Here is a 24,093-nt window from a genome sequence, read left to right as displayed (position 1 = left end):
TCCAAAGAGGCATTTCCATTCTTAATCTTTCAGCCAGGTGTCAGGGCTAAGAATGATGGGTTTTACCCCCTCTGCCCCAAAAATCCCAGGAAACACTTCTTGGTTTTCAACCAGCTCTAAAACAAAGTGAAAAACCTCAAAATCAGAAGTTGCCTTGAAAAATGCCCCAGATGCCTGGTGGAGATAAACTGCTTTAAAGCAAAAAAATACCACTTTTCCCTTAGTCGCCTGCGGCAATATTTGCGTTCACATCCGACAGTCCAGAGCCCATCTCCGCTGACATCCCGGGTGTCCTTGCCACAATGCGGAGCACTCCCTGTCCCCACAGCCCTGGGAGCCCCCCCGCCTGCCCTGCCCCGCAGCAAGGTTCTGCCTGCGCCAGCTTTTCCCTCTCATGCTCTTCAGTAGCAAACAAGTAGGAAGATGTGGCAGGGTCCCTCCCTGCAGGGATGAGTTCAGGGGCCATGGGAGGACCATGGAGGGCTGCAGCTCTTCCTGTTGCCCATCTCACTGCCCGTGTGTCGGGCTTGCTTCAGCCCACGTGAGAAGACATTAAATGGGCATGTCTGCCTCCCCATGCAATGTTCTGCTCTTCAGCTGCTTTTCTGTGGATGCAATCTGCTCCCCCGTGACTTTTCTCTGCCTTGGCTTTTTCAGTTCAGTCCATGAATTTTTGCTCCATGTTTTATATGGTATAAGATACAGTTTTTTCTTTTTTGTTTTTTCTTTTTTCCCCTGTTCTGCCTTTGACCATCACGTTTAGCAGATTTTGCTTGCACTTAAGAGCACATGCAGATTGCAGCCTGCCCTGTGTCCATCTCACACCACTGCTGTGGTGGGGAGGACTCTAGCAAACGCCTCAGCATTGCTCTTGGGTCTTATCAAGACAGCAGAGGTGGAATTTGGGCATCAAGGAGTGCTGCTGAAACCCCATGCACCACCATGTCCACAGCCCTCCCTGGGAGGGGACACCTTGCCATCCCTTTAAGGGGGGAACAAAATGCAGCAGGACCGCAGGACTCACAACCTTACCCATGTGCAAGTGACCTGGCTAGGAAAAAACAGGGAATACTGCAGGGCAGTTAAACTCTTGTGGTTTGTCGTGTTTTGTCACTCCCCAGCTACGGTCAGAAAGTCCCTTAATTGCCTGTTCTATGGTCAGAAATAAGAAGTTGGGTCTCTCATGAAGGAGAAGGGAATATGTTGTAGGCTGGGTGAAACTCCCATGCAAGTTGCTGTCTCAGCCACTTCTGCATCACATCCGTGAGCTCTCACCTCCACTGGTGCATTTGGCTGCTTTGCAGAGGTTGTGGAAGCTCTGCCTGCCTGACTAAAATTATCTTTGCAGGGAGCCAGGCTAAAGAATTCAGTAAAAATGGCTATTTAAAGTGTCCCCAGCATGCCTCATCTGAGCGTCTCCAAGTACAGTCCACTTTGTGGGAAAGGGTCCTGTTTTCCACCCTGGGGAAAGGCTTCTCGGTGGTGGCCTATGGGAGATGTATACATTTATCAAAATGGTCTTTTTGCTTCGGTGGGGAAGATCTGGCTCATATAGAAAAATTGCAGCCTTGCCTGAGTGCTGGCAGTCTCTGTCAGACTTCCTCAATATAAACCATCGCATGCAATCGCTGGTGCACGAACATCTGTGTGATACCCTGGCGAAGGCAAGGTGGAAAAGTCAATGAGGAACTGATGGAGGTGAAAGAAATACTATCTAAGGGGTTATGGGCTGCTCTAAGTCACAAAACATAGAGCAAAGCCCTTTCTTTGGCAAGAGCAGTAGCTGTTCCAGTTGATTCATTCAGGCAAGGAATGGCTGTGATTGTCATCCAGGACCATTTTACCTCCATTAGCGTGGCGGTGGAGGAGGTTAATAGTGCCAGAGCTGGAAACTGAGCTTCGAGCTGGGGGAGAGCACAGCAAAAGGGAGATTGTCTTCCTGCTCAGGGTAACCGGAGGATTTTGCAGTTTGGGGTTTGTGTTGCGCAGAATGAGCCACCAGCTTGTGTGGTTTATTTGTTGACTCTACTGAAATGTTTATAGTTGTCACCAATGTGATTTCTAATTTCAGGAGGTTCTTTCCAATATTTCTCTCCTCTGCTGACAGTCAAACATTTTTCCCACCCAGCAAGCTTCCCTTTACATGACAGATAAGGATGGTAGCTCACAGCACGTGAGAATTTCTCACCTTATTTTACAGAGTCTGTTCTGGTTTGGACTCTGCAGGTGTCCCTCTCTTCTTCAGTCTGTTTACAATGAGATGGTCGCCCTGTCTTAATCCATGGAAATCCCTTTCCAGCCCTCTTTAAAGATCCCCTGATGTTTCACAAAATCTTTGATGTCTCGCATCTAGATTACACTGGGGAAGGAAAGGCTTTGGGGAGATCCGATCGCAGCCCCTGCCTGGGAGGGGGTTACGAGGCAGTCGGGCTCCACGGGGAGATGCAGGCTGAGCAAGAGGCTGTGGCCGTGCATTGGATGGTCACAAAGAGTTTTCCACTGTGGTGATAATTAGCCATTGATGAGCTGGCCTTGGAGCCTGGCAGACTGCTGGCCTTGCCCACTTGTTCCGTGGGGCAGCAGGGTGGTCCTGGTAGCGAGGTCAGCCCTCAGCTCCCATCCCCTGAGGAGCACCGCCCTCGCTGAGCCCTGGTGCTTCATCAGAAAGGATGGTCTGGGAGCCCTGGCATCACCAAGGGTGGCACGGCAGCCCCGCAGGCACTGGCCACGTACCTGAAGGCTGGTGAGCTTTGGGTCTCCTGCCGTGGCCACAGCTCCCGTGGATCAGGGGTGCTGTGGTGGGCTGCGGGCCAGAAGGACCGGTCCAGGCTTGGCAGGTGTGAGTGTCACTGGGTACTGCTTGCACGGCACAGAGATGCTCAGGTATGAATACATTTAAGACCATTGAGCCAGAGGATTCTCCACGTCCTCAGGAGACCTCAGCCCTGGCTTTCACAGCTTCCCAGGGCAGCAGCTTTGACCCCAGTACACGTGATGGCCCAGTGGCTCAGGCAATGGTATTTTCCTTTCAGGCTTTGCAGAGTAACAGGAGACATTTATGGTGCTGTCTGGCACGGGAGGTTCCTCACTTCTCCTTTCTCCTCTGGGAAAATGTTCAGAGAACAAAAAATAATAAATTTTAGAAGTCACAATATTCTCTTTTTCTAGTTCAGGGAAGAAGTCGGCGCTCTGTTTGTTAGAGATAATGGAGGGATGGACATGTGCTGTGTGGGAGAAACCATGCCTGGTTTGCTCCCAAGTCCATCATCTCTGAGTCTTCCAGCAGCTCGCACAGAGTGAAAGAGAATCTGGAAATAGGGCCCAGAAGTGGGCTCAGCACATGTCCTGTGCCCGTGGTGCCTCTGAACCCCGGTCTGGTCTCACTCCATGGTGGGCTCACCTCGGGCCCCCCTCCCAGACCATTTTCTAAATGCCTTTTGACAGCAGGGATCTTTGAAGGCTGCCTCTGCTTCTCCCGGAGCAGGAATTTCCCCTTTCCTGCCTGATTGTGCGTCCCAGCTTCAAAGTGGTTGCAGAGTGCCTATGGCTGGAAAAACACACATAAAATTAATTTGATGTGAATAGAGGGTCTGAAGACACTGGAAAGCAGGAAACACATGTGCGGGGCTTGTGCGCTGGGGTGAGCTACGTGCACGGGGGCTACGGGCACCCCAGAGAAGCCCCTCTACACCAGTGGGTCCCACTGCCCACCGGGACCCACAGCGGTGGCTGGCAGATGCCATCACCCCTGTCAGCTCAGCTTGGCATCATGCTGCCAGCATAGGCCCCGCTTTCAGGGAGCCAGCCCCCGGACAGGTCTGCACTTCAGGGAGGTGCATCTCACCTTCCTGGACACCTCACAATGGGGGGTGCTTCCATCTGGGCTATTCACCCCCAGCCGTGGTTTGGAGAGGAGTAGGTCTTGGTCCCCGATATCCCCAAATACTGATGGGGAGAGTTGTCCTCAGCTGATGTCTCTTTCTGCTGCAGAAAGTGGGCAGAAGTTGAAGACTGAACTCGGGGCACTTTGAGTCCTGTCCCTGGGGCCTCTGCTGCGCACGGTACAGTGGGGCGGCGGGGAAATGGGGCAGAGAGCTGAGCTGGCGTGTCCGGCAGGTGGGCACATGTCCCCATGCTCCCCTCGCCCTCTGCCAGGCTGCTTCCGTGGGTGCAATACGGGGAGAGAAGGGGGAAACTGGTTGTTTCTGCCCGTGGCATAAATGCAGGTCACCTCACCAGCTCTCTCGCTGGAGGAGCAGTGGTGCCTGCTGGCAGGACACCAGCCCCAGCTGCCCCAGCTCCCGCAGCAAACCTCGCTGCAGAGCCCACGGCACATTTAACCATTTGGCTTTTGCTCGTGGCAGGACTTCAGTGCTGCGGCCATGGCATGAATTCACATATTCCCAACCACAAGCTCATCCCCCCGAGGATGGGTGGCACTGCAGCTTGCTCCAGATGCCCGTGCTGGTGCCAGCCCTCGGTGTGGGGCTTGGCACAGCCAGGACACCTGGTCTGATGGAGCAAATACCCCAGTTTGGGTGCCTGAAGGTATTTGAGCTCCCGCCACACAGCAGGCTCACTTCTCCTCTGTCCTTTTGTCCCTTTGCTGGTTTCGGTGTGATCCTGCTCACTGGTGTGTCTCTCTGCAGTGCTACCCACAGCCCCAAGCCTGGGCAGTGGGATGCAGCGAGGTGACAAACACGCAGACGCCAGGGCTGCTACTTAATTACGGTCACAGCCCTGCAGGCCCCTGGCTGAGCCTCTGGGCACTCCAGCCACTCATCTTTTTGTTTTCTTCGCACATTTTTCTGGACGCTGCGTTTTCGCATCTCCTGTTTGTTTTGAAGGCCAGGGGGGATGGACACGCAACAGCAAATTCCCAGCCTGGACCACACTGCGTGCGCCGCCTGTGTGACACGGGGCAGGGGGGTGTGAAAGCGCCTGCTGAGAACATGTTCACATTGCAACAGCAAAACCAGACGCCTGCAGCCGTCCCACTCTTCATGTGGTCGCAGTGGCTGCAGCCCCTGGGGGAGGAACGTGGAGCAAAGCAGCTCCCAAGCCTCTGCTCCGACATGCGTGGGCAGGCGCCTTCAGCTCCTGCAGGACCTGGCTGCAGCGTTCTGGGGAGGATGCTGTGCTGGACTCGCAGCTGTAGCTGGAGGGAGGAATCGGGTGCTTCTTCTGCAGGGGGTCAGGGATGAGGGAGGTGGGAGCAGACAGGAGAGCTCAGCCAGCCAGGTACATACCAGGACGGTGCGTAAACCTGCTCTTGGCATAATTTTATGTTGGTGCAAGGTTTCCTCCCAGCCCACCGTGTCTCCGTAGCTGCTCCTTTCCCTGCGGTTCGTCGCCAGCAAACCCGGCTGGTCAGGGCTGAGCAAGGGCTGGGTGAGCGTGGTGGGGACCCTTGTTCCCCAACAAGCCCCAGCTCTGGTTCACAGGGCAGCACTGGGCTGGGCTGGGCAGAGAAGGGAGCTCTGCAGGCACTGCTGGCTGTGCCATTGCAAATGCCAGCTGGAAGCAGCTGGCTTGAGCAGGGATTCAGCAGTCCTGAGTCTTCCCACGGGATTTTGTTGGGCTGCAGCTCTGGATGATGCTGAGCCAGGCTGATAGTACCTGGGGGAGCACATCCCAGCAAGAAGCCCCACCAGCACCCTCTCCTTAGCCTTCATTTTAAAACAACACACAAGGAGTTTCATGCCAACCTCAGCAGCACCAGCACATGGTTGTCCTGTGCCTCAGCGCTGGTGCAGAGTCCTCTGGGGTCCAGGCCTAGAAATTAGAGCGATTTTGGGTGCTCAGGGTTGTCTGGCTTTGCCCTCTGCCTCCGAGGTCACTGAGCCAGGGCTGGGCGCACTGCCCAGAGGGGATCTCCTCGCATCCCATCCGGCTTCAGTCATCACAGCCATCCCACCTCTCCCAGCTGGCCTCTCCTTGACCACGCTGAGGACCTCCTCCCTTTCCTTCCCACATCCTCTCCTGCCGCTCAGGAGCGGATCCTCTTTGTGGTGGACCCCTGAGGGTTTCGCCCACTGGGCAGTTCCTTGTTTCTGGCTGCCGGTTTGTCAGATCCGGTCGGGGCTGTTGGTTTTTTTGACCAATTCTTCATACTTTTGTGTTTTCATTTCTGTGGCTGCTTCGCCCCAGGTGCCCTCCGGAGCAGCCCAGCAACGCGCAGGGGTAAAGGCAGGCTGAGGACGTGCACACACGTGCAGGAAGGACAGGGAGGGCAGGAAGCTGGGTACAACCCCTGCCTGGCAGCATGGCACGGTGCCCAAACCAGAGCCTTTGGCGCTGAGCTGGCAGACGCGGGCCCACACTCCCTGCCAATTCTGCCTGATGAGGAGCACAGGGACAGCAGAATGGGGTCACACCAGGCTCCATCTCTGCTGCAGCCTCCAGTGGGTTGGAGCTTGCCGCAGGGGCCCTGGCTTTCCCCTCCTTCCCGCAGAAAGCTCAAGGAAAGGTGAGGCTTGGGTCTGCAGAGATGCAGCAAGCAGTCGCTTGCCCAGCATTTGTCCCAAAGTAGATGTCAGCAGGTGCCTGGGGAAGTGGGGTCACCTGTGCCTGTGACAGTGGCACAGCCTGGGTCCCAGCTGTGCCTTCACCAGGGTGCTGGAACTCAGCTGGGGTGCTTTACAGCAATGCGGGCAAGGCAGGAACACCCAGGGTGGCTTGAGGACCCTGCGCTGTCCTTAAGCACCCGGGCTGGCATTGCCACCCATGCTGGTGTTAGCACCCACGCTGACATTAAGCACCTGGACTGGCCTTAAATGCCCAAACCAGAGTTAGCACCCAGACTGGTGTTAAGTAGCTGGGCTAGCATTAGCACCCGGGCTGGCGTTAGCATCTGGGCTGACCTTAAGCACCCAGGCTGGAATTAGCAAAGGCTGATATTAGCTCCCAGGCTGATGTAAAACACCTGGACAGGCACCAGCACCCCAGGCTGGCAGGAGCACCCAGGCCAGCATCTCTTAGCTCCCTGGGCTGAATGGGGACAAGGACAGGATCAGGCTGCAGCAAAGCGTGAGAAAGGTTTTGGTTGGCTTTGGTACAGCTTGCAGGAAAACACTAACGGCCCTGGTAGAGCTGAGGAAAACCTGGGATGGTTTAGGGTAAAGCCAGCAGCTATTCACTGCTCTCTGTAGGGTCCTGGGTGCCTGACAGCACCTTACCATGTCCCCTCAGATCCTGATGTCCCCTAGTGAGGTGGCAGTGCCCTCCTCCAAGGCTAACTCCCTCGCTGCTGGCACCCACGGGGTGCTGCAGGGTGCAGGAGGGCTGCAGCCTGGGTGCTGCGCCCTACCAGGCCCAGGCACCCCCCCCCCAGCCCAGCCTGGGCACGGCATATTTTGGCACGGGGGATGCAAAAGCCAAGCGTTAGGAAGGGATGCAGTGGTGTGACAGTGGCCATGCCACTCTGGGCCCCTCGCAGCAGAGCAGCTCCCTGCCCAACCTTTGGGGATGATGTCAGTGCAGAAGTGGTTTGGGTTAATCCAAACTGCCTGTCCCAGGTGCCACAGTGACACTTTCTCAGCTCCTGGCCACAAGCCCAACCAGAAGCAACAGCACTAACCCTGGCCAGCCTCCCCGGTGCCACAGCTAAGCCCATGGGAACAGTGAGAGGGGCCATGCTGTGGGCACCACCACATTCCCCTGTGGGTCCAGACCTTCCAGCTGAAACAGTTTCTGCCTCCCAAGGGATTCAGGGGCATGGCTCCCATTCACAGCCCCAGGCTCAAAACTTCCTGGGAACCTGACAGCCCTTCCATTACGTCAGCCTGGCACTGGGTCCCCATGGATGCTGCAGTGGCCACGCTGGGGACTGCCATCCCCGACATCATCCCCAGGTGGGCCAAGTGCTGGAGGAGCCATGGAGTGGCTTTTAGGAGGATCTTCCTTGGGGGATGCTGAGGTGCTGTGGCCTTGGGGAGCAACAGGGTCTTTCTCAGTGCGTGTCTTTGGGGTGTCCCTGCGCTGCCTCTTGGTAAGCCTGAAGCCTGCAGCAAGGCTCACAGGCTTTATCCTGCGAGACCACCAGAATAACGGAGGGTTAAACCCCACCATACCACCTCAGCCGGGAGCGTTTTTGCCACTTCACTTTCTCCCTGCTCTTATGACACAAAGAGCAAAGCTGCCAGTTTGCCCGGAATGACCTCTGTAACCTACAAACCTAACCCCTTCCTCAAAAAGACAAAAATCCCATTGCCTTGCACCTCCATCTGTTTAGCGAACAGTTTAACCTAACAAGATTAGCATTTGAGGTCGTCTCTTCTTTTACGTTTTTCCCCCGCCGTTTGCAAAGAAAACAGCATTGGATTTAGGACAAAAGCTTGAAACCCCTCATTTGTAAGTAGCACAGCCTTTGGAAACTGTTTTGTTCCAAAGTTATCTGGGGAGAGGGCTTGCGAATCCTCCCCTAAAGCAAACAGGAGTTGGCCAAGAAGCTTGGCCCGGGGGAGGATGGAGCCCAGCACGGGGCACTTGCGCCCAGCTGTGCCCACTGCGGCCTTGGGGAAATTTCATCAGGTTATTCCCCCCAAGGAGGTTTGCAAAGAGAGAGGGTTGTGGTAGCAGGGAGAGGCTGCGGTGGAGTGGCTGGAATAGAGGGAATTGGGATTCACGTTTCCTGTTCCCCCACAGACTCCCTTTGGTGACGTTCTGGTGCAAACCTACATCCCTGCATCCGTGTTGGGAAAGCGTGGGGAGCGCATCTCATCCGCGGGGGCGATAGATGAGGCCGTGGCAGGACAAGGGTCATGAAAGAGCAGTGAGCATCAAAGCCAAATTAACCTGCATGGGGACACGAGTGGGGTTTTGTCTTTATGTATGTGTGTGCTTGTTCCTTAAACACCAGCGCATCCCACCACGAGCCCCTTCCCGCAGGCTGAGCTGCCTGGCCCCCCGCTGCAGCCTGGCACTACCCAGAGAGGTGATGGCCTAAAGAGTCCCCAGGGAATCGTCGTCAGGGTGGGGGAAAAAGGTAAAGGGTTTGATTTTCATTCTTTGGGACTGTTTTCCCCTCCCTCATCTCCCGCCTGCCCCCTCCCTTTTTGCCACATTGTGCTGAGCTTGAATCAGGCCTTCACAAAGGGGATTAGAGGCCGGTTGCTGATAAATAGCAAAGCAGGTTGGAAGCGTGGGAACCAGCCATGGCGCAGCACGGAGGGACATTCCTGCTCCGGAGGGCCAGGCGGGAGCAAAAGTCCAGGCTAACCCCAGGTCACCCGGGGGACCCAGTGCCTGAGAAGATTTGTTCGGACACTGGCTTTTGTTGTGCACAGTTCCGTGTCAGCCCAGCGTGTCTCTCGCTGCTATTGATGGGGAAGGAAAGCACTATTGTCAGGCGCCTGAGGGCCCCCCTTTCAATCCTGCACTTTCGGGGTGACGTCAAGGCAGTACGTGGGAACCCGACCAGCCAGCCCGGAGCAGGGCGAGCCATCCTGGTGATGCTCCATGTCTGCCGGCCCGCTCGCAAGGCGAGAATTGATGCTCAAGGGGTCCCCGGGAGCTGAGCATCACCTGTGGGGCCAGGAGCTGTGCTTTCCCCCTTGCAAGCCATCCCGGCACTGCCCGGAGAGCCAGGGCTGGGCAGGACAGATGCTCCAGCAGACAGCTGGGTGGGAACGTGGAGGGCGTTCTGCTTTATCTCAGCCCCGGCGTTATCAGTGAAATTTCCTAAAGGCAGGGAGTGAGGCAGGACCGTGCCAAAAATCCATGTCGGGAAATGGCTGCTGGATGAGAGCGCGGCCACCCAGCCCCGCAAGTCCCAGGGGTGTCTGCAGTGTCAGCTCGCACCCTACCTGGACACCTGCAGATGGGTTCAGCGTTCCCTCATCCTCAGGCGCTTATCTGCTGACATGCTTTTAATCTCCACCTGGAGATCCTGGGAGAGGTGGCAAAAGGGCCCAGGGCTGGATCTAACTCTACCCTCGGTCCGGCTCCTGCTCTGGCCTCTTTTCAGGAAGAGGACGGGCAGGGAACTTCCCCGATGAAGCACTGCAGGGTGTGCAGTAAGGCTGCCCTGACCGGCTAAATGAAGCTCAGCTGCTTTGCATCTGGTGCCGAGGCTCACTCCAGCATTGCAGAGCATCTGGGGACAGGCGGCATGCCAGGGAGGGAGCCTGCTGGGAAAATCGCTCCATCCCGCCTCTGGCTTCTCCTCCTGTGACCTGACAGTGCGGAGCTGTAGGTGACCTTGGACCCTGCAAGCTGCCTGGTCCTGGTTGGAGCTCTGCATGTTTCATCTACTATCTTGTGTCTCAGAAGATGAGCTGAGCACCAAAACTGGGACTTGCTGCCAGCCGTTTCTCCTTTGAAGCCTGATTTTGCTGCCAAAGGCTCACCAAGAGCTGAGGCTCCAGCACCCCATCCTCCGCACAGGGGCCACCGGGGTGGGGTGACTCCACAGCTGCCCCTGAATGCTCAAATGAGCCAAAGCCAAACAGTCTAAACAGCCAAATCCGTATCCAAGTGGGACCCACAGGCTTTGCATCCAGCAGGGAGGCAAACAGGGGAGAGCAACAAATATATTTGCTACCACTGGGTCCTCTGACGGCATCCCACCACGTAGGAAGGAAAAATAAAAGCCTCCTTTTGGAGCTGGGATTACCCTGGAGGAATAGGGCAGCTCAAGCGGGACAGTGGGAATGTGGCTGCTCTGCTGCCAAGGATGCGCGCTGCCCTTCCTGGGAAATCTGTGTGGGCAGCCACAGAAATATTCCTAGAGGTCACTTGGGAGTCTAGGAGTTGGAGGGGCAGTGTAGCTCTGTTAGGGCTGGGCAACAGCCAAGGTTTTTTTCAAAGAGCCGTGAAAAAAACGGGAACAGCTTCCGAGAAGTAGTGTTTTCATCATGCGCTGGTCTGGATCCTTCCGTGTGGGTGGAAGGAGTGACCTGGATGCATTTTCAGGGCCTTGCCTGACATGCCCCCCAGCCCCATACATGTCTGAGGGCAAGGACCCACTGTGCTGCATGCCACTGCTACGGCCTGCTGGTGTCCGAGTGCTGAGTCAGCACTTGGCAAGCCTAGGCTGAGCCTGGGTGCGTGCATGGATGAGGGGCAAGGATGAGTATTGGGATGGGAATGGGGGTGGGGATGGGGAAGAGGATGAGGAGGATGAGGATGGGGATGCAGGTGGGGTTGGGGACAGGGATGTTCTCCTGCTCAGAGCAGGTGGGATGCTTTCAGACATACCACCCTTGGTCCGGTCCCTGTACAAACGCAACCGTGTTGCCTGAGCTCCTCCAGATCCCCACCACAGGCACCCACCACACACCCTGCCTGCCCACCTCCTCCTCCTCTCCTGTGGGTGCAGAGACCTGCAGAGCTGGAGGGAGCTGGGATGGGAACAGCCTGAGGCAGCTGAGCCCTGTGCATCCCAGCGTTGTTGGTGGGCACAGAGGGGCAGCTCCCTAACACCAGGAAGGGGATGATGCGCTTGGTGAGGAAGCTCCTTTCAGCATCCCTTCAGGTGCCCACAACCTGCTGCAAAGGCATCTCCTGCACCCTGTGTCAGCCCAAGACCTGCCCGCCTGCCTCTGAAACCCCACGGGGCACAGCATCGCTCACCCCTAGGCCAGGCTGAGCCCTCCTGGGGTGCTCAGATGAGCCATCAGGCAAATGATCTCTGGCCTCTCCCTCCCATCACAGCTCACCCCTGCAGACCTGCTGCAGGGACCCAGCCCCTTGCTGGCTGCCATGTGATGGGCTGCTGTTGGATCTCTCTATAGAAAATAAATAGTCCTGCAACAGGAGGGGATTTTATTATTATTATTCCCAGGCTATCAGAGTCTCCCCTAACCCTGCCTAATCGAATACAGCTGTTTCCTGTGCACTCAACAACAGGCATGCCGCTCTGCCGTCCTCCCGGCCGGTTTATTTAAGTAGGTAAGATCCGGATTTCCGGAGCGGAACAAACAGCGCCGGATGCCTGGACCACTCCAGCCCTGAACCCTCTGTGCCCCAGCGGTGCCCCCGCCACCTCCCTGAACCTTTGGTCCCCTGCGGGGTCTCTCTGCCACTGTGATGGGGCAGGGGTGGCTTGTGGACATGCTGTCGGTGGCTGGTTTTATTCCGTTATTCTGGTGTTGGGAGAGGGCCAGCTCCCTTCTCCCAGAAGACCACATTTCTCTGGCTGGAGTCTTTAAGGCATTTGTTTGGGACACCTGAGGATCAGACCTTTCCATCAGTGGGATGCTAAGCCCGTGTGCCCCTCATGCAGCTCTGCAGACCCTGGCGCTGTGTCCCAGGGAAGAAGAAATGCCCTAAGTCAGTCTGTCTGCGATTAGTTAGAAAGATAAATAGTAAATGTAAGAAAAGGCAGGATGGTTGTGTCTGGCAGGGGAGGGCAGGCTGGGAGCATCAGTGTGTGTTAAGATGGACTGTCAGGTTTTGCTGGGCTGAGTTTTGGGACTATTTTGCAGGGTTAGATTGAATTTGGATGGATATTAACCTTTGAGTTGCTGCAGACGTGCAAAACAATTCAACTAACAGGTGCTGATCACTTCCTTCTTCGTTCAACATTTGACCAGCCAGAAAGCACGCTTGAAAACTGGTTTTCTCCAGGATGCCTTGTTGGGGCTCATGAAGGCACATTGGACACTGGGTCTTCTCAGTGTCCCCATGTGGGAGATGTTAGCCAGGACGGACAAGACGGGTGCGTTCTGCTTGGGCATGGATGCCTTCCTCGTAAGGGGTTGGGTCAGAGCAGCAAGGACCACCCTGCCAGGGCTCCCCTCACCCCGTCATCCCCAGCCCCACTGCAGGCAGGTTTGAGCTCGTGATGTTCATCGGCGGCAGCCCCGTGTGCGGGGAGCAGCAGTGGCTCTGCCACCTGCAGCCCTCTCAGCTCAGAGCCCACTTGTCCACGAGCGTCACCATTCACACAGCTCGTCCCTTTGGCTCTTTGCAGAAGAGCCATTTGGTGGTGTGAAAACTCTTTGGTGTTGATTACTGGCTTTTTGGGTGCAGTTATGTGATGTGGCAATGCTGACGTGTCCTGATGCCATGTGCCCCTGTGGTGTCTGTCCCGGCGTGGCACTCACCGCTGCTGCCGCAGCACCACCAGCCCCAGTGCAGGCGGCTGAAGCGCCAGGAAACTCTTCACCTGTTTTATAGGACGTGGTTGGGGCTCACTCGGCTCCCCAGGGTGGGTCAGGCTGCCACCGCAGCCCCGCTGTCCCTGAGCCCCGTGGCCCCATCACTGTTCCCTGGCAGAACCGGTGTGCACAGTGGCACTGCTCGGCATGAGCCCAGCCCAAGTCAGAGCCCCTTGCAGTGCTGCCACCGGCATGGCACTGCGAGCAGGTGGCTCCCAGGGGTGGCTCGGGTCAGAGCTGCCGCCAGGATGCAGGGCTGGTTGCTGCATGCAGCGAATGCCAGTGGTGCACAGCTGCCACGGGCAGCTCTCAGCCAGGCTCACGTGAGAGTCCCAGAGATTGGGGTGCTTCACATGACCCTTGCTTTCTCTTTCTTTTTTCTTTTTCTCTTTCTTTTTCTCTTTTTTCTTTTCCTTTCTATTTTTCTCTCTCTCGCTTTCTTGTGCTCGTTCTCACCCGGCTTTTCACATTACACAGCAATGCTCTCTTTGCAGTTCATACCCATCAGGCATCTTGTGTAACGCTGCTGATAAGGACTCACAGCTCCTTGGCAGAGGTATTGCTGTGCACCCACGCGCAGACACCCTCACCTGTGTTGTGATAGTGAAGCCTTGTCACCTTTATACCAGAACCCAAAGATAAGCCATAGCTGGACCATGAACTGCAGGGTTGTTTGCCAGGGCAATGGTGAGCCTTCCTCCCGCCTGGGCTGGCAGTCAGGCAGGGCGGCTGGGACAGGTCCTTTGGGCTTTAAGGCCGGGGAACCACCTCGTCATCCATCACTGGGAGCACCAGGGCAGGACATCTGCTGGGGTACATGCTCCCCATCCCGGCGGACGGGTTTTGCATCGGCACAAGTTAACAAAGATGAGCTGAGTTTGAGCAAACGTGAATGACAGCAGGTGCAAGCCTGGTGTCATCTTATTTGCAGAGAGAACCAGAAGAAATCATGGTGCCTTGATTCCTCTGCAGGCACCTGGGAGCAGCCAGATTTTGGGGGTCCTGAGCACTTTGCCAGTGACTGCAGAGGTGACAGAGATGACCCGTCCTCACCCGCCACCCCCCTCCCAGCAAGCAGGGCCTTGCAGGGCAGGCTGAGTTCCCAGCCGTTTGGTCCGGCAGCGTCAGGATGAGTGCCGATGCCGGCACAAGCAGCCGGTGCCAGCTGCCGCGAGAGGGGAATGATTCGCACCTCCGGGCGGGAGATGAAAGAGCTGCTGGCACTTGGAGATGAAAGAGCCGGTGGGACTGCAGTGTGGGACGAGGACGGGAGGTGAGGGGAAGCCCTGAGAGTTGTTTTTCTTCTCATCTCTGCTGCACAGCAGGATGGCGGCAACCAGTGCCCAGCTTTCCCAAGGGCCACAGCGGAGCGGGACCCTGTGCCAAGCACCGTGCCCAGCACCGCCAGCCCCTCCCAGCCCCCAGCTGAGATGCTGAAGTAGCAGTGGGACCCACTGAGCATCTGTCGAGATGTTGCACGGAGGAAGGGGGGCTCTGGCGGTGTTTACCAAAGGAGTCAGGGGGGATTGTTGCATGGAGGTGCCGCTCCTGGTCCTGCCTGTGATTGTGCCAGCTGCTTGGGGTCGTCCCTGTCACCCAGCGTCAGGTGCCATTGCACAGTGGTGACACAGCAGTGACACAGCCGTGGGTGAATCTCCATCTCTGGTTTCTGTGTGGTGAGGCTGGGGACAGGACTCAGTGGCTTATCTGAGAGCGGCAGGGGAACGGCAAACCTCAGTGTTCCTAGTCCTTGGAACTTCTGTCCCCAGGCAGGAGCGTTCCCATGTCACACCTTGGCGGTGCAGCATGCAGTGAGAGCCCAGCAGGAGTGGTGCCCTGTGCTGTGCCATGCTGCCGTGGCACACCACGCTCCCCCCAGCTCAGCCCTGGGCTCTCGGGTGCAGGGTGCGCGTTTGGCCGCACCAGGACCAGCCGGGTGCTCTCCAAGGGGGTGGCTGTGCCTCGGGGTGGTCTCTCAGCGCTTCCTCTGCCGTCTCTGCTCAGACTCTGTAGCTCCACAGAGTACAGGCAGCACTGAGGCAGGTCTCCTTTGTGATGGGGACTTAATAATCTTTCTCTAGCCTCTCCTTTGCCTGAGACTTTGTCCCTGTAACCTTTTGCTTTGGTGCAGTTTTGTCCCCCGTGACTCATGCAGAGCAGTGAGAGCAGAAGCTGATGCTCTGGCAGACGGGCACACGTGCCTGCCCAGAAAGCCTCGGACTTGGAGGTTTGGACTTTGTCTTGCCTTAGACTTTGAGTTTGAGCTTCCAACACCAACTGGCAAGCTGGTTCCCTCCAAAGACCCTAGCCGGGCACCTGACGAAGGCCTATTTTCCTTTCTGTGTATCATTTTTGTATGCTAGAGCTTGTGCAAGGGCCTCAGCTGTTGCTTTGAGGAGCCTCAGCCTTGCAGGTACCCATGGAATGGGGCTGAGCAGAACCTCCCACCCAGCTGCTCCCTCCCAAGGCGAATACTGAGCCTGCTTGCCCCAGGCTGCTGGGGCTGAGCTCAGAGCATTTTATCCTCCAGCCCCGGCCCTGTGTGTCCCAGAGCTCTGCCAGTCTGCGGGACCTCCTGGCAGGCTGGCCGTGCCCAGAGGCCCTGCCCAGCTAAAGGACAGTGAGGAAAAGGGCACTGAGCCCTCTGACATGGCAGGTGGGGACCAGCAAGGCTTTGGGGACCCACAGACAGTGTTGGGTGAGCGTGCTGATGGAGCCAACGAGGTCTCTGGCTTGGCGTCCACATGACCTGGACTGCAATGCCCTCATCACTGCATGGACTGAACAGGAATATGGGGTGGGGGACAGTCACTTGTTTCAGCTTCAGGTGTTGCATTTGAAGTTAATTTTCATTGCCTCAGCGTGGCTTGGTTGGTTCTGAACCTCTTTGAAATGATTGGGTTCAGGTGAACCTCAGATGGGGGAAGTGGAAAATCCAGACCCATCTTCTAAATCCATCTCTCCATTTGTCTTCTGGCTGGTCTGGCAGGTCCGGGGCTGCTGCCCGCCCCGGGAACGAACATGCTTGCTCAGACAACCCTGTGCATCTCCCACGCTGGACCCAGGTGTGCTGGACACGTGGAGCTGGAAAGGAGCTCCTGGGAGCTGGGCTGGGCTGAAGGTGCCAGACAAACCCTCCTGGCTGCTCCTCTCTCACAACGGCAGCAAGTTTGCCAGTGCTCTGCCTGCCCCTCCCTGGGGAGCACCAACCTCTTCAGGACCTGTGGGATTCAGCTGGCACCAGGAAGCCCAGGGACAAGGATCCCGACTCAGCTCCGCGCCTCTCCTCTGCACCAGCTCTCCGTCCTGCCTTGTCCGCCCTGGCCGCTGGGTAAGGATCACTTCTCGCCTCGCACACAACTTAACGCTCATGTTCTTGGCTCAGTTTTGTGGCTCAAAGGTACTTCTGAACCATGGCGATCACTCGCCTGCATGCTCATCTCCATTACGCAGACCCGTGTGTGCAGAGGTGCTGCCGCGGTCAGTACCGGCACGGCGGGCAGGCTTCGCCCTCCCTGCCACAAGCGCTGAGGCACCTGTGCTGGGCAGCGAACTAAACCTGCTCCCGGCTTTCCCAACCCATCTGCCAGACACTGAGTGACCCAGGATTTTTTTGAAACCAGCCCAGAAAGGCACTGGGAGACAGCCTGCGTTTATCATGCTTCTGCTTCCCCCTGAATTCCAGTCCTCTGGCATGTTTAGAACAACCTGATGACCCAAATCTGACTGTAGCAGCTGAGAAGAAAAGTGACCTTCTGAAAAGAGCAGCCCAGGAGAGCAGCCACGCGTGCTTCGGGCCACCCTGGGCCGCTGCACCCAGCCACGCCATGGAGAGGAGCAGCCAGGCAGCAACAAACTGTTTCACCGGTTTTAATTCAATTACTTTTTAAAACAGCGTGTAGCACCGATGACACCTTCACAGCATCCCGTGGCAGCAAAACATCTCTGGAACCTGTCACCAGCAGCTTGTGTGAAACAGCTTAGTGGGCTCGGGCCAGGATCTAATAAACATGTGCGTGCGATGCGAAAACCACCTGCCTCTTTGCTGTGGGACCCACCAGCAGAGCTGGGGAAGCAGAGGGTCAGCCAGGGCCAGCAGCTACCTGGGGGACCTGGAAAAGTCTCCCAGCCCTTAGGGACTGTTGTGGGTTGTGGGGTCAGGGAGGGAGCTGCCTTCACAGCTGACTGCAGGTGGAGGCAGACAGGGAAGGAAGCAATAGAGGTGGCGGGAAGGAAAAAGGAAAAAAAAAGGGCATGCGTCCCTCCTTCCTCCTGCTTTCCTTATTAGAAGCACAGAGCTGGTGGAGGCTGCAGGGCAACAAGTGAATCTGGGATTTGTGGGGTCTCACAGCCAGGTGGGAAGGCAAGGATGTGTCTCCAGGTGTGGGACCCTTCAGGCGTTCAGCACCCGCTGTGGCCCTGGGCACTTCTCAAGTCCACTTCCCCAAGCGGCCAAAGGTCTCCAGCCAAAACTGGATCAGAACAGATATTTCTAAAGTGAAGAAATCAGGAAAAATTTTCATTTCAAGATCTCTCCTCTAGCCCCTTGTTTATCTCAGCATCAAAGAGCTGCAGTGGGCAGAAGCTCAAATTGCTGACCCAGACAGGTCTCGTTTAATTAAAAGCCTGAGCAAGGAGGGTGTTACCCCAACTGTTCATCTTCTCACGCAATGTCCGCCAATGGCTGGGGCAGGGAAGCATGGTCCACGGTGCTGCCATGTTTCCCAGGGAGGCAGTTGCCTGCTGTGCTCGATGTTTTTATAATCTGTCTGCTCTAGATGCTGACCTGCATCGTCAGGTGTTGTGCAGATGGATTTTTCCATGGCCCAGCGATGCTTTCCCATCCTCACTTCCCACTTTTCAGGGCAGCCTGAAGGGGAGTGGGAGTTTCAGATGTTGCAACTCCCAAGGTACGTTGGTCAGCAGTGCGGGAAGAACCAGCCTGAGCCCTGCAAACTGCTTAAGGGGAGCCTGGGGTGAGCTGCAGCGGCTCCAGTGGCTGAAGGGGTCTAGGGACCCCTGTCCAGGGGGCAGCTGGGCCAGCACCCGCTAATGGGGAAGGGCTCCCTGCAGCATAAACCCCAGGGGAGGGAGTCCCCCTTGCACCCCTACCAACAGCCCCGTTCATCTCTCCCCATGGCCCCACGGGGGGGACAGGCAAGGGGGACCTCAGCCATCTCAGGGTCTGGAAGAAAGACCCCTCGCCCTGGGGAGAGGCTTTCCCTGCTCTGCTCCACTGGGGCAGCGTGCCTGGCTGGCCCCCGACTCACAGAGCCCCTTCCTCCCCCCAGAGCATCGGCTGGGGCTCGGCAGGATCTGCACCGAGCCGGCAGGGACGGCTGGCCCCCGAGCCCCCGCTAAGTGCTTGTGGGGTTGGGTTTTTTTCCGCTCCTGGGAACCAAGCGCCAGCTTTTGTTGGCGAACAGACCGTAGCTTTCATGTGAAAAGGTTAGTACAGTATGTTAGTTCCTAATGAGGGGATAATAGAGTCTGATTCTCACACCCCAGGGACTCAGAGGTGACAGCAGCACGGGAGAAGGGTATTTAACACCTTCGCCCTGGGAACCTTTTCCCTTCGCAGCCAGAGTCCCCTGGCCTTGCCAAGAACAGGGAGGAGGAGGAGGAGGAGTGTGGTTCAGCGCCTTTGTCCCCGCTTCCCTCTCACACCCCAATCCCATCCCATAGGTGCACGCGTCCTGGCAGTGGGGGCAGCTGGCAGAAGAGCCTGGGAAACAGCTGATAAGTCAGGATCTGGCCCCCCCATCATGGTGTCAGAATCTGCCCAGCTCTGGGCATGGTGGGGAGGCTGCGGGTCACAGCACCTGGCGGGGATGCGGTCCCTGGGACCGTGTGTGTGGGGAGGTAGGGGTGAGCCCCCGGTGTGTGCGCTGCCCAGATGATGGGTGCCCCCGGTCTGCATCCCCGTGGTTGTCACCTCCCTGGCTGCCTCACAGACGTGTCTGTGCTGGGAGTGGGGCTCACGGTGCTACCTGGGGCATCCTTGGTGGACCGGGATGCAGGGGCAGATGTGTCCCACAAAGCCCAGGCAGCGCAGCACGGCCGGTGTGCTGCGTGGGGAGGATTTAAAGGCCCTGCTGCCCTGCCTCGCTTTTCCTAGAAAAATCAAGCTTTCTCCCTAAATCTAGCCTCTCATCCTATCCTTCTGCAGCGGCTTAGGATGGTGACGGGCCCTGCGAGTGCATGGCACCTGGGGGCAGCCTCACGTGTGGCTGTGGCCCCCTCCGGGGCTGTCAGCTACCCGCAGCCACGTGCCATCCCGGGGTAGCAGATACAGGTTGGTGTTGCTGTTTTCTCAGGGGGAACAGCACCCAGCGAGGGCAGCCCGGACGCCAAGGTGAGGTTTCGCAGGGGCCATTGCCTGCCCGGTGGCAGAACCCGCAGTGCCGGAGGCAGCTGGAGGAAGGAGCCGCGCTGGGGCAGGACGGGAGCCTCCCAAGGGAGCACACTGCTACTGCTCTTCTAACTGTGAGCACCCGAGCTGGATTAAACCCCTGGCTGCTGTATTTATTGAGGGAGTTCAATTCAGACTGCCTGTGCGTGCGGGGATCTGGAATGTCCTCAGAGCAGGAGAGACCAGTTTTGCCAAATTCCACCCCTACAGGATGCCGAATTACAAGTGTTATCGCCTAGGCTGTCACTCCACTCAGAGCCTTTCAGGGCACACCACCTTCCCACTACTTAGCAATCTTAGAAATGGCAGATTTTTGCAGTAACCCTTTCCTGGGTGACCTGTTTCTTATGCTGAGGTGGCACATGAGAAACCCCCAGTTTGCAAGTCCCCCCCTCCAGGAGCTGCCTGTTCATGGTTTGCTGGGTCATGCTCTGGTGGGACAAGGGATGCTGAGCTACATCATGCGAGCAGCTCAGTGCTGCCATGTCCCCTCTGCGGGGCTGGGTCAGACACCACAGCATCAGGGAGGGGGGTCTTTGGAGGTATGGTCTGTGCCTGCTAGAAACAAGGTGCTGAGGAATTACTACAACTAATGGCAAACTCTGTGTTTAATACTGTGGGGAGGGCTGGCTCCTGTGGTGCTCACCAGGCTTTGCCAGCTCACCACCACCATACCCACCCTGGCATTCGGGTGCTCCACGGGTGAGTCTTCAAGCTGCCATGCCCCTGCCTGCTGACTTGCGTCTCTCCTCGCTCCCGGCAGTGCCTGGCTTCGTTGCTCATCTCTTTTTGTGCTTTTTCTCCACCATTTTTGAAAATAGCAGGATGCCAATTCCAGCCTCCCTGGGTTTTCCAGCAGCATTCCTCAAAGGGTGTGTACTCTCGTTCCCGCGTCTCGGTTTGCAGTGACACGAAGCCGATGGCAATGCCTCCCTGTCCTCCCCAGTGGGGCACAGACCCAGAGCAGACCCCTTGCAAGGCACTGGGGCCGGGCTCTGGGCTGCTCACAGGGCTGGGATGTCCTCTGCTCCCCAGAAAATCCAGAGGAAAGCAAAGGGTGGGATTTGGAAGGAGACAGGCTTTGAGTTGGGTCTTTCTGCAGGGACCTCTGCATCCTGAGGCTGGTCATCTCCCCCAGCCTGCTTAACTTTGGAGATTTTTTGGTCAGTTGAAAGTGTGGGAGCACGTCTGCTTACCTGGGGGGACAGAAAAGGGGCTCAAGCCCAACATTGCCTGCCCAGGCATGGAAAAGGCTACGGGGCTGGGACGGGGGAGGTCAGGAAAGCAGCTACTTAAGACCAAACAAAATGTCACAGTGAGGTGTGATGATGGTCCGTGCCTGCAGGTCAGCATTGCAAAGCACCCAAAGAATGAGAATCTAATATTTTGCTTGTCTGTTGGGTTATTTTTAAATATCCAAACTTCTGGAACAGCGGGACCAAACTGTGGTCCAGGGCTGGGGAGAGGAACCAGTGGCCCCAGAGACTGGCCGTGAGAGTGATGAAGTTTGGGAAGAATTTGCTTTACTGAAATAGGAGCTCTGAGGTCCAAAAACGCACCAGGTCTGAAGACAGAGCTTGTGGGCTGTGCTCTACAGCTGCTATAAGGCATGGCATGAAATATTTTTAGGACAGTGGGTTGGAGAGACACTGGCCTTTCGTAAGGTGCTGCACAGACACATATGGGCAAGGCAGAGTCGTGGTCCCTCTCCATCAGCAGGCAATTTCTGGGTCATAAAGGCCAGATGTGGGGCTGTGGCGGAGCAGCTATTGCCTGGCTGTCCTTTGCACCAGGCTGATGCAGGTGTGGATGCTGCCTCTTGCTTCTCCAGGCGGTGCTCCCCCCACTGCTGTGCGGTGGGCACAGGCACTCCAGTTCCCATGATGGGGAGCAGGCAGCCAGTGGCTGGCAGTGGTGGCATTGCCCATGGTGTGCTGGGCTGCACGGCCCCTTCTCGGACTGCTCCAGCCTGGACCCATCCTCCAGAGAGGTGGGCAGCAAGCGGACAGCTTGCTGGCCCGAAGGTGGGTGGATTGCTGCAGGTTGCCCACCCTGGTACACGGGTTTGCATCATCCCTGGGCCCAAGGGGCATCTTTCTGGGTCAACCTGCGTGAGCCTGTTTGCACTGGAGGAGATGTTTTCCAGCTGAGATAGCCTGGGCCTGAGAAGCAGACATTCCCTCGCTCAAGTGTGCTGAAATGTTTAATTAGAGTTTAACAGCAGCCTGGGAAAAAGGTGTCTTGTCATATTTCTGGGCTGTGTTTTGTTGTTGAACTGCTAGCCCTGTATGAGCACAGCCGAAGGAGACCCGCCGCACAATGAGCCCTTTATGTGCCTCTCCCCACAGCTCGCCCCGACCCTGAACTTTCCCATTAGCTGTTGGCGCGGTGCCCTCACGCATGTGCCCAGGAGGGAGCCAGCTCTGCTCCACACCCGGCAGCCGGGACGGCACGGGGATGGGAGCGACAACACCGCTATGGCTTTTCCTCTTGTTTGGGGGTTGGTTGGTTGCAGGAGAGGGGACAGTGTGGGGTGTCCAGAGGAGAGGACATCCCACCAGCTGTTTGTGTATGTTCAGATGAGCCCAAGGTGCCCTGCTCTGAAGAAGGCTCCAGCCGATGGCCATAGGGATGCAACGTGACGGCCGCGCACGTGGCAGGATGCTGGGGTTCAGCAGAATGGCACCCAGGGACACAGCGTTCGCCTGTGAGGGACCCTCAGCCAAGTGTTTCTGCAAATGCTGCCCACAGAGATCAAAGATTCCATTTTTCAGACCCCAGCAGGATTCAGCCCTCAGTCCCGTCCATCTGCCCCCACACTGGGAAGGGAAAATGCTCAGCCCTGCCTGGCTGGTGGAGCCAGCGACGCTGCAGGACAGGATCCTCAGCCCTCTCCATCACCCCCTGGGCACCTGGGTGGACCTTGGGGAGCAAGGTCCAGAGGGAGCTGGGGAGGAGGAATGTGAGGAATGGAGCACACACCTTCCTTCCCCGACTTCGCCTCCACCAAGAGCCCATCAGCACTTTTCATTCACAGGTATTTTTTTCTGCAGGGTGAATAATATTAAAGTTTTGCCACCACTTGCCTGCTGATGTCCTGTTCATCAGCAAAAAAGCAAAACCAGGTTTGTTGGGGCTGGATCGCTCCTCTTTGCCAGCTTTCCCAGCTTTCTGTCCTCTAGGTGGCCACTGAAACAGTAGAGAGCAAATCCCTTGGGTCTAGCAAAAAGCCTAAAAAAAGGCCACGTGTTTCTGTGTATATTATTATTCCTTTTTATTTTTTTTGTGTGTGTGTGACACAAACGCGATGCTCTAGATGATAGCTCGCCAGGCCCCCCGGTGCGGTGAGAAGATGTGAAGGTGTTGAGGCTCCCCAGGAACATGCCTGTCTCACCGCGGTGACCTCACATGTCACTGACACGCTGGGGTTATGTTAGCACGTCTGGGAGGTGTCGGGCTGGGAATGCAGGGAACTGGTGCATGAGGTCTCCTGGGGTTTCCCCTTGCTCTGGCAGCAGCGGCTCATCCCCGTACTGCTCCCCTGCTCCCAGGGGCTGTCCTCTTGTAGGCCCCAGTCAGCATGGCCTCTTTCTGAGACTGTTTTTGGGGGATCCTTTTGGAGAAGTCCTTCAAGAGCTGGTGTTTTCCCTCGAGGTGAGATGCACATGGTTGTTTTCAAAGATGGTGCTCCCTGTGAGCTCCCCTGTGCTGCCAGAGCCCAGCCATGCAGCTGCACGCTCTGCTCCCCCATGGGATGAACTGTACCACCGAGGCCAACGGCTGCGCTGGCTGGTGAGAACCTCCCAAAGGTGCTGAGCACCAGCCTGGTCCTTACCGAAATCCCTACTTCTTCCACCCTTGCTCTGCCAAAGGTTTCTCAGCAAGTTTGGGGCCCCTGTGGCAGCACATGGCTCCCGCACCTTCATTCACATTGTGTCCTACAGCCACACTGGTCCAGCTTCAGTCCCAGCGGTGACAGCATCGGTTCCACCCCTTCCAAGGCTTGTCTAGAGAGAAGGATGTTGGCAGGATGAATTGGGAATGTGGTCCTGGGTGTTAAAGTTGCTCCCTACTGCCTGTATTTCCCTCTGTCCTTCTCTGGACATGCAGGCACTGTGGGCAGAAGCTGACGCCTTTGCGCAGAGGGTGGCAGGTGATGCCATGGGAGAACTGTGGAGACCTCCTGCTCCTCCTCCTCCAGGTATGGTGACGGGGACAAACGGCAGTGGGGACCATCCCAGACTGCCTGGGAGGATTGTGCAGAAGGAACGACTGTCACCAAATTTGCTGGCAGGACATGCCATTTCCATGGTGACGTCCTGGCTGAGCCGTATGACCAGCAGCACTGTGATCCCCTCCATTGCTGCTCCGTTTGTCAGGAACCTTGCCCAGCCCTGATGGCCGTGCGAGGTGAGCAGGGTCTGCACTGACAACAGCTTTCTCCCCAGCAGCCTTGGCCTGTGTTTGAGCTAATGCAGGCAAGAGTATGGGATTTCTGTGCTCTCTGTGAGGACGAGGACAAGTCTCGACTCACAGCAGGGAGGATTCAAGTTAGATCTTGAGCTGCAAGGAGAGCGG

At 56.8% G+C, this 24,093-nt stretch overlaps 1 protein-coding gene across 10 annotated transcripts in view; it reads left to right on the top strand.

The window, feature by feature from the left end:
• EXD3 (exonuclease 3'-5' domain containing 3) overlaps positions 1 to 24,093 on the top strand; it is a 290,795-nt gene that overhangs the window by 241,377 nt on the left and 25,325 nt on the right. For 5 of the 10 annotated variants that reach the window (XM_055720412.1, XM_055720409.1, XM_055720406.1 and 2 more), the window contains one exon: positions 16,093 to 17,245. The exons of 2 other annotated variants lie outside the window; for them this stretch is intronic. In XM_055720412.1, coding sequence (XP_055576387.1) covers positions 16,093 to 16,704 — 612 coding nt within the window. In that variant the 3' untranslated portion in view covers positions 16,705 to 17,245. Of the gene's footprint in view, positions 1 to 16,092; positions 17,248 to 24,093 lie in introns of those variants that run through there. 3 more of the 10 variants (XM_055720408.1, XM_055720407.1, XM_055720415.1) reach the window with 2 other exon arrangements.

The sequence above is a fragment of the Falco cherrug genome, chromosome 9 (assembly GCF_023634085.1).
Source record: "Falco cherrug isolate bFalChe1 chromosome 9, bFalChe1.pri, whole genome shotgun sequence".
Lineage (NCBI taxonomy): Eukaryota > Metazoa > Chordata > Aves > Falconiformes > Falconidae > Falco > Falco cherrug.
Note: the sequence above shows the minus strand (reverse complement) of the source record. Positions and strands in the feature narration are given on the sequence as shown.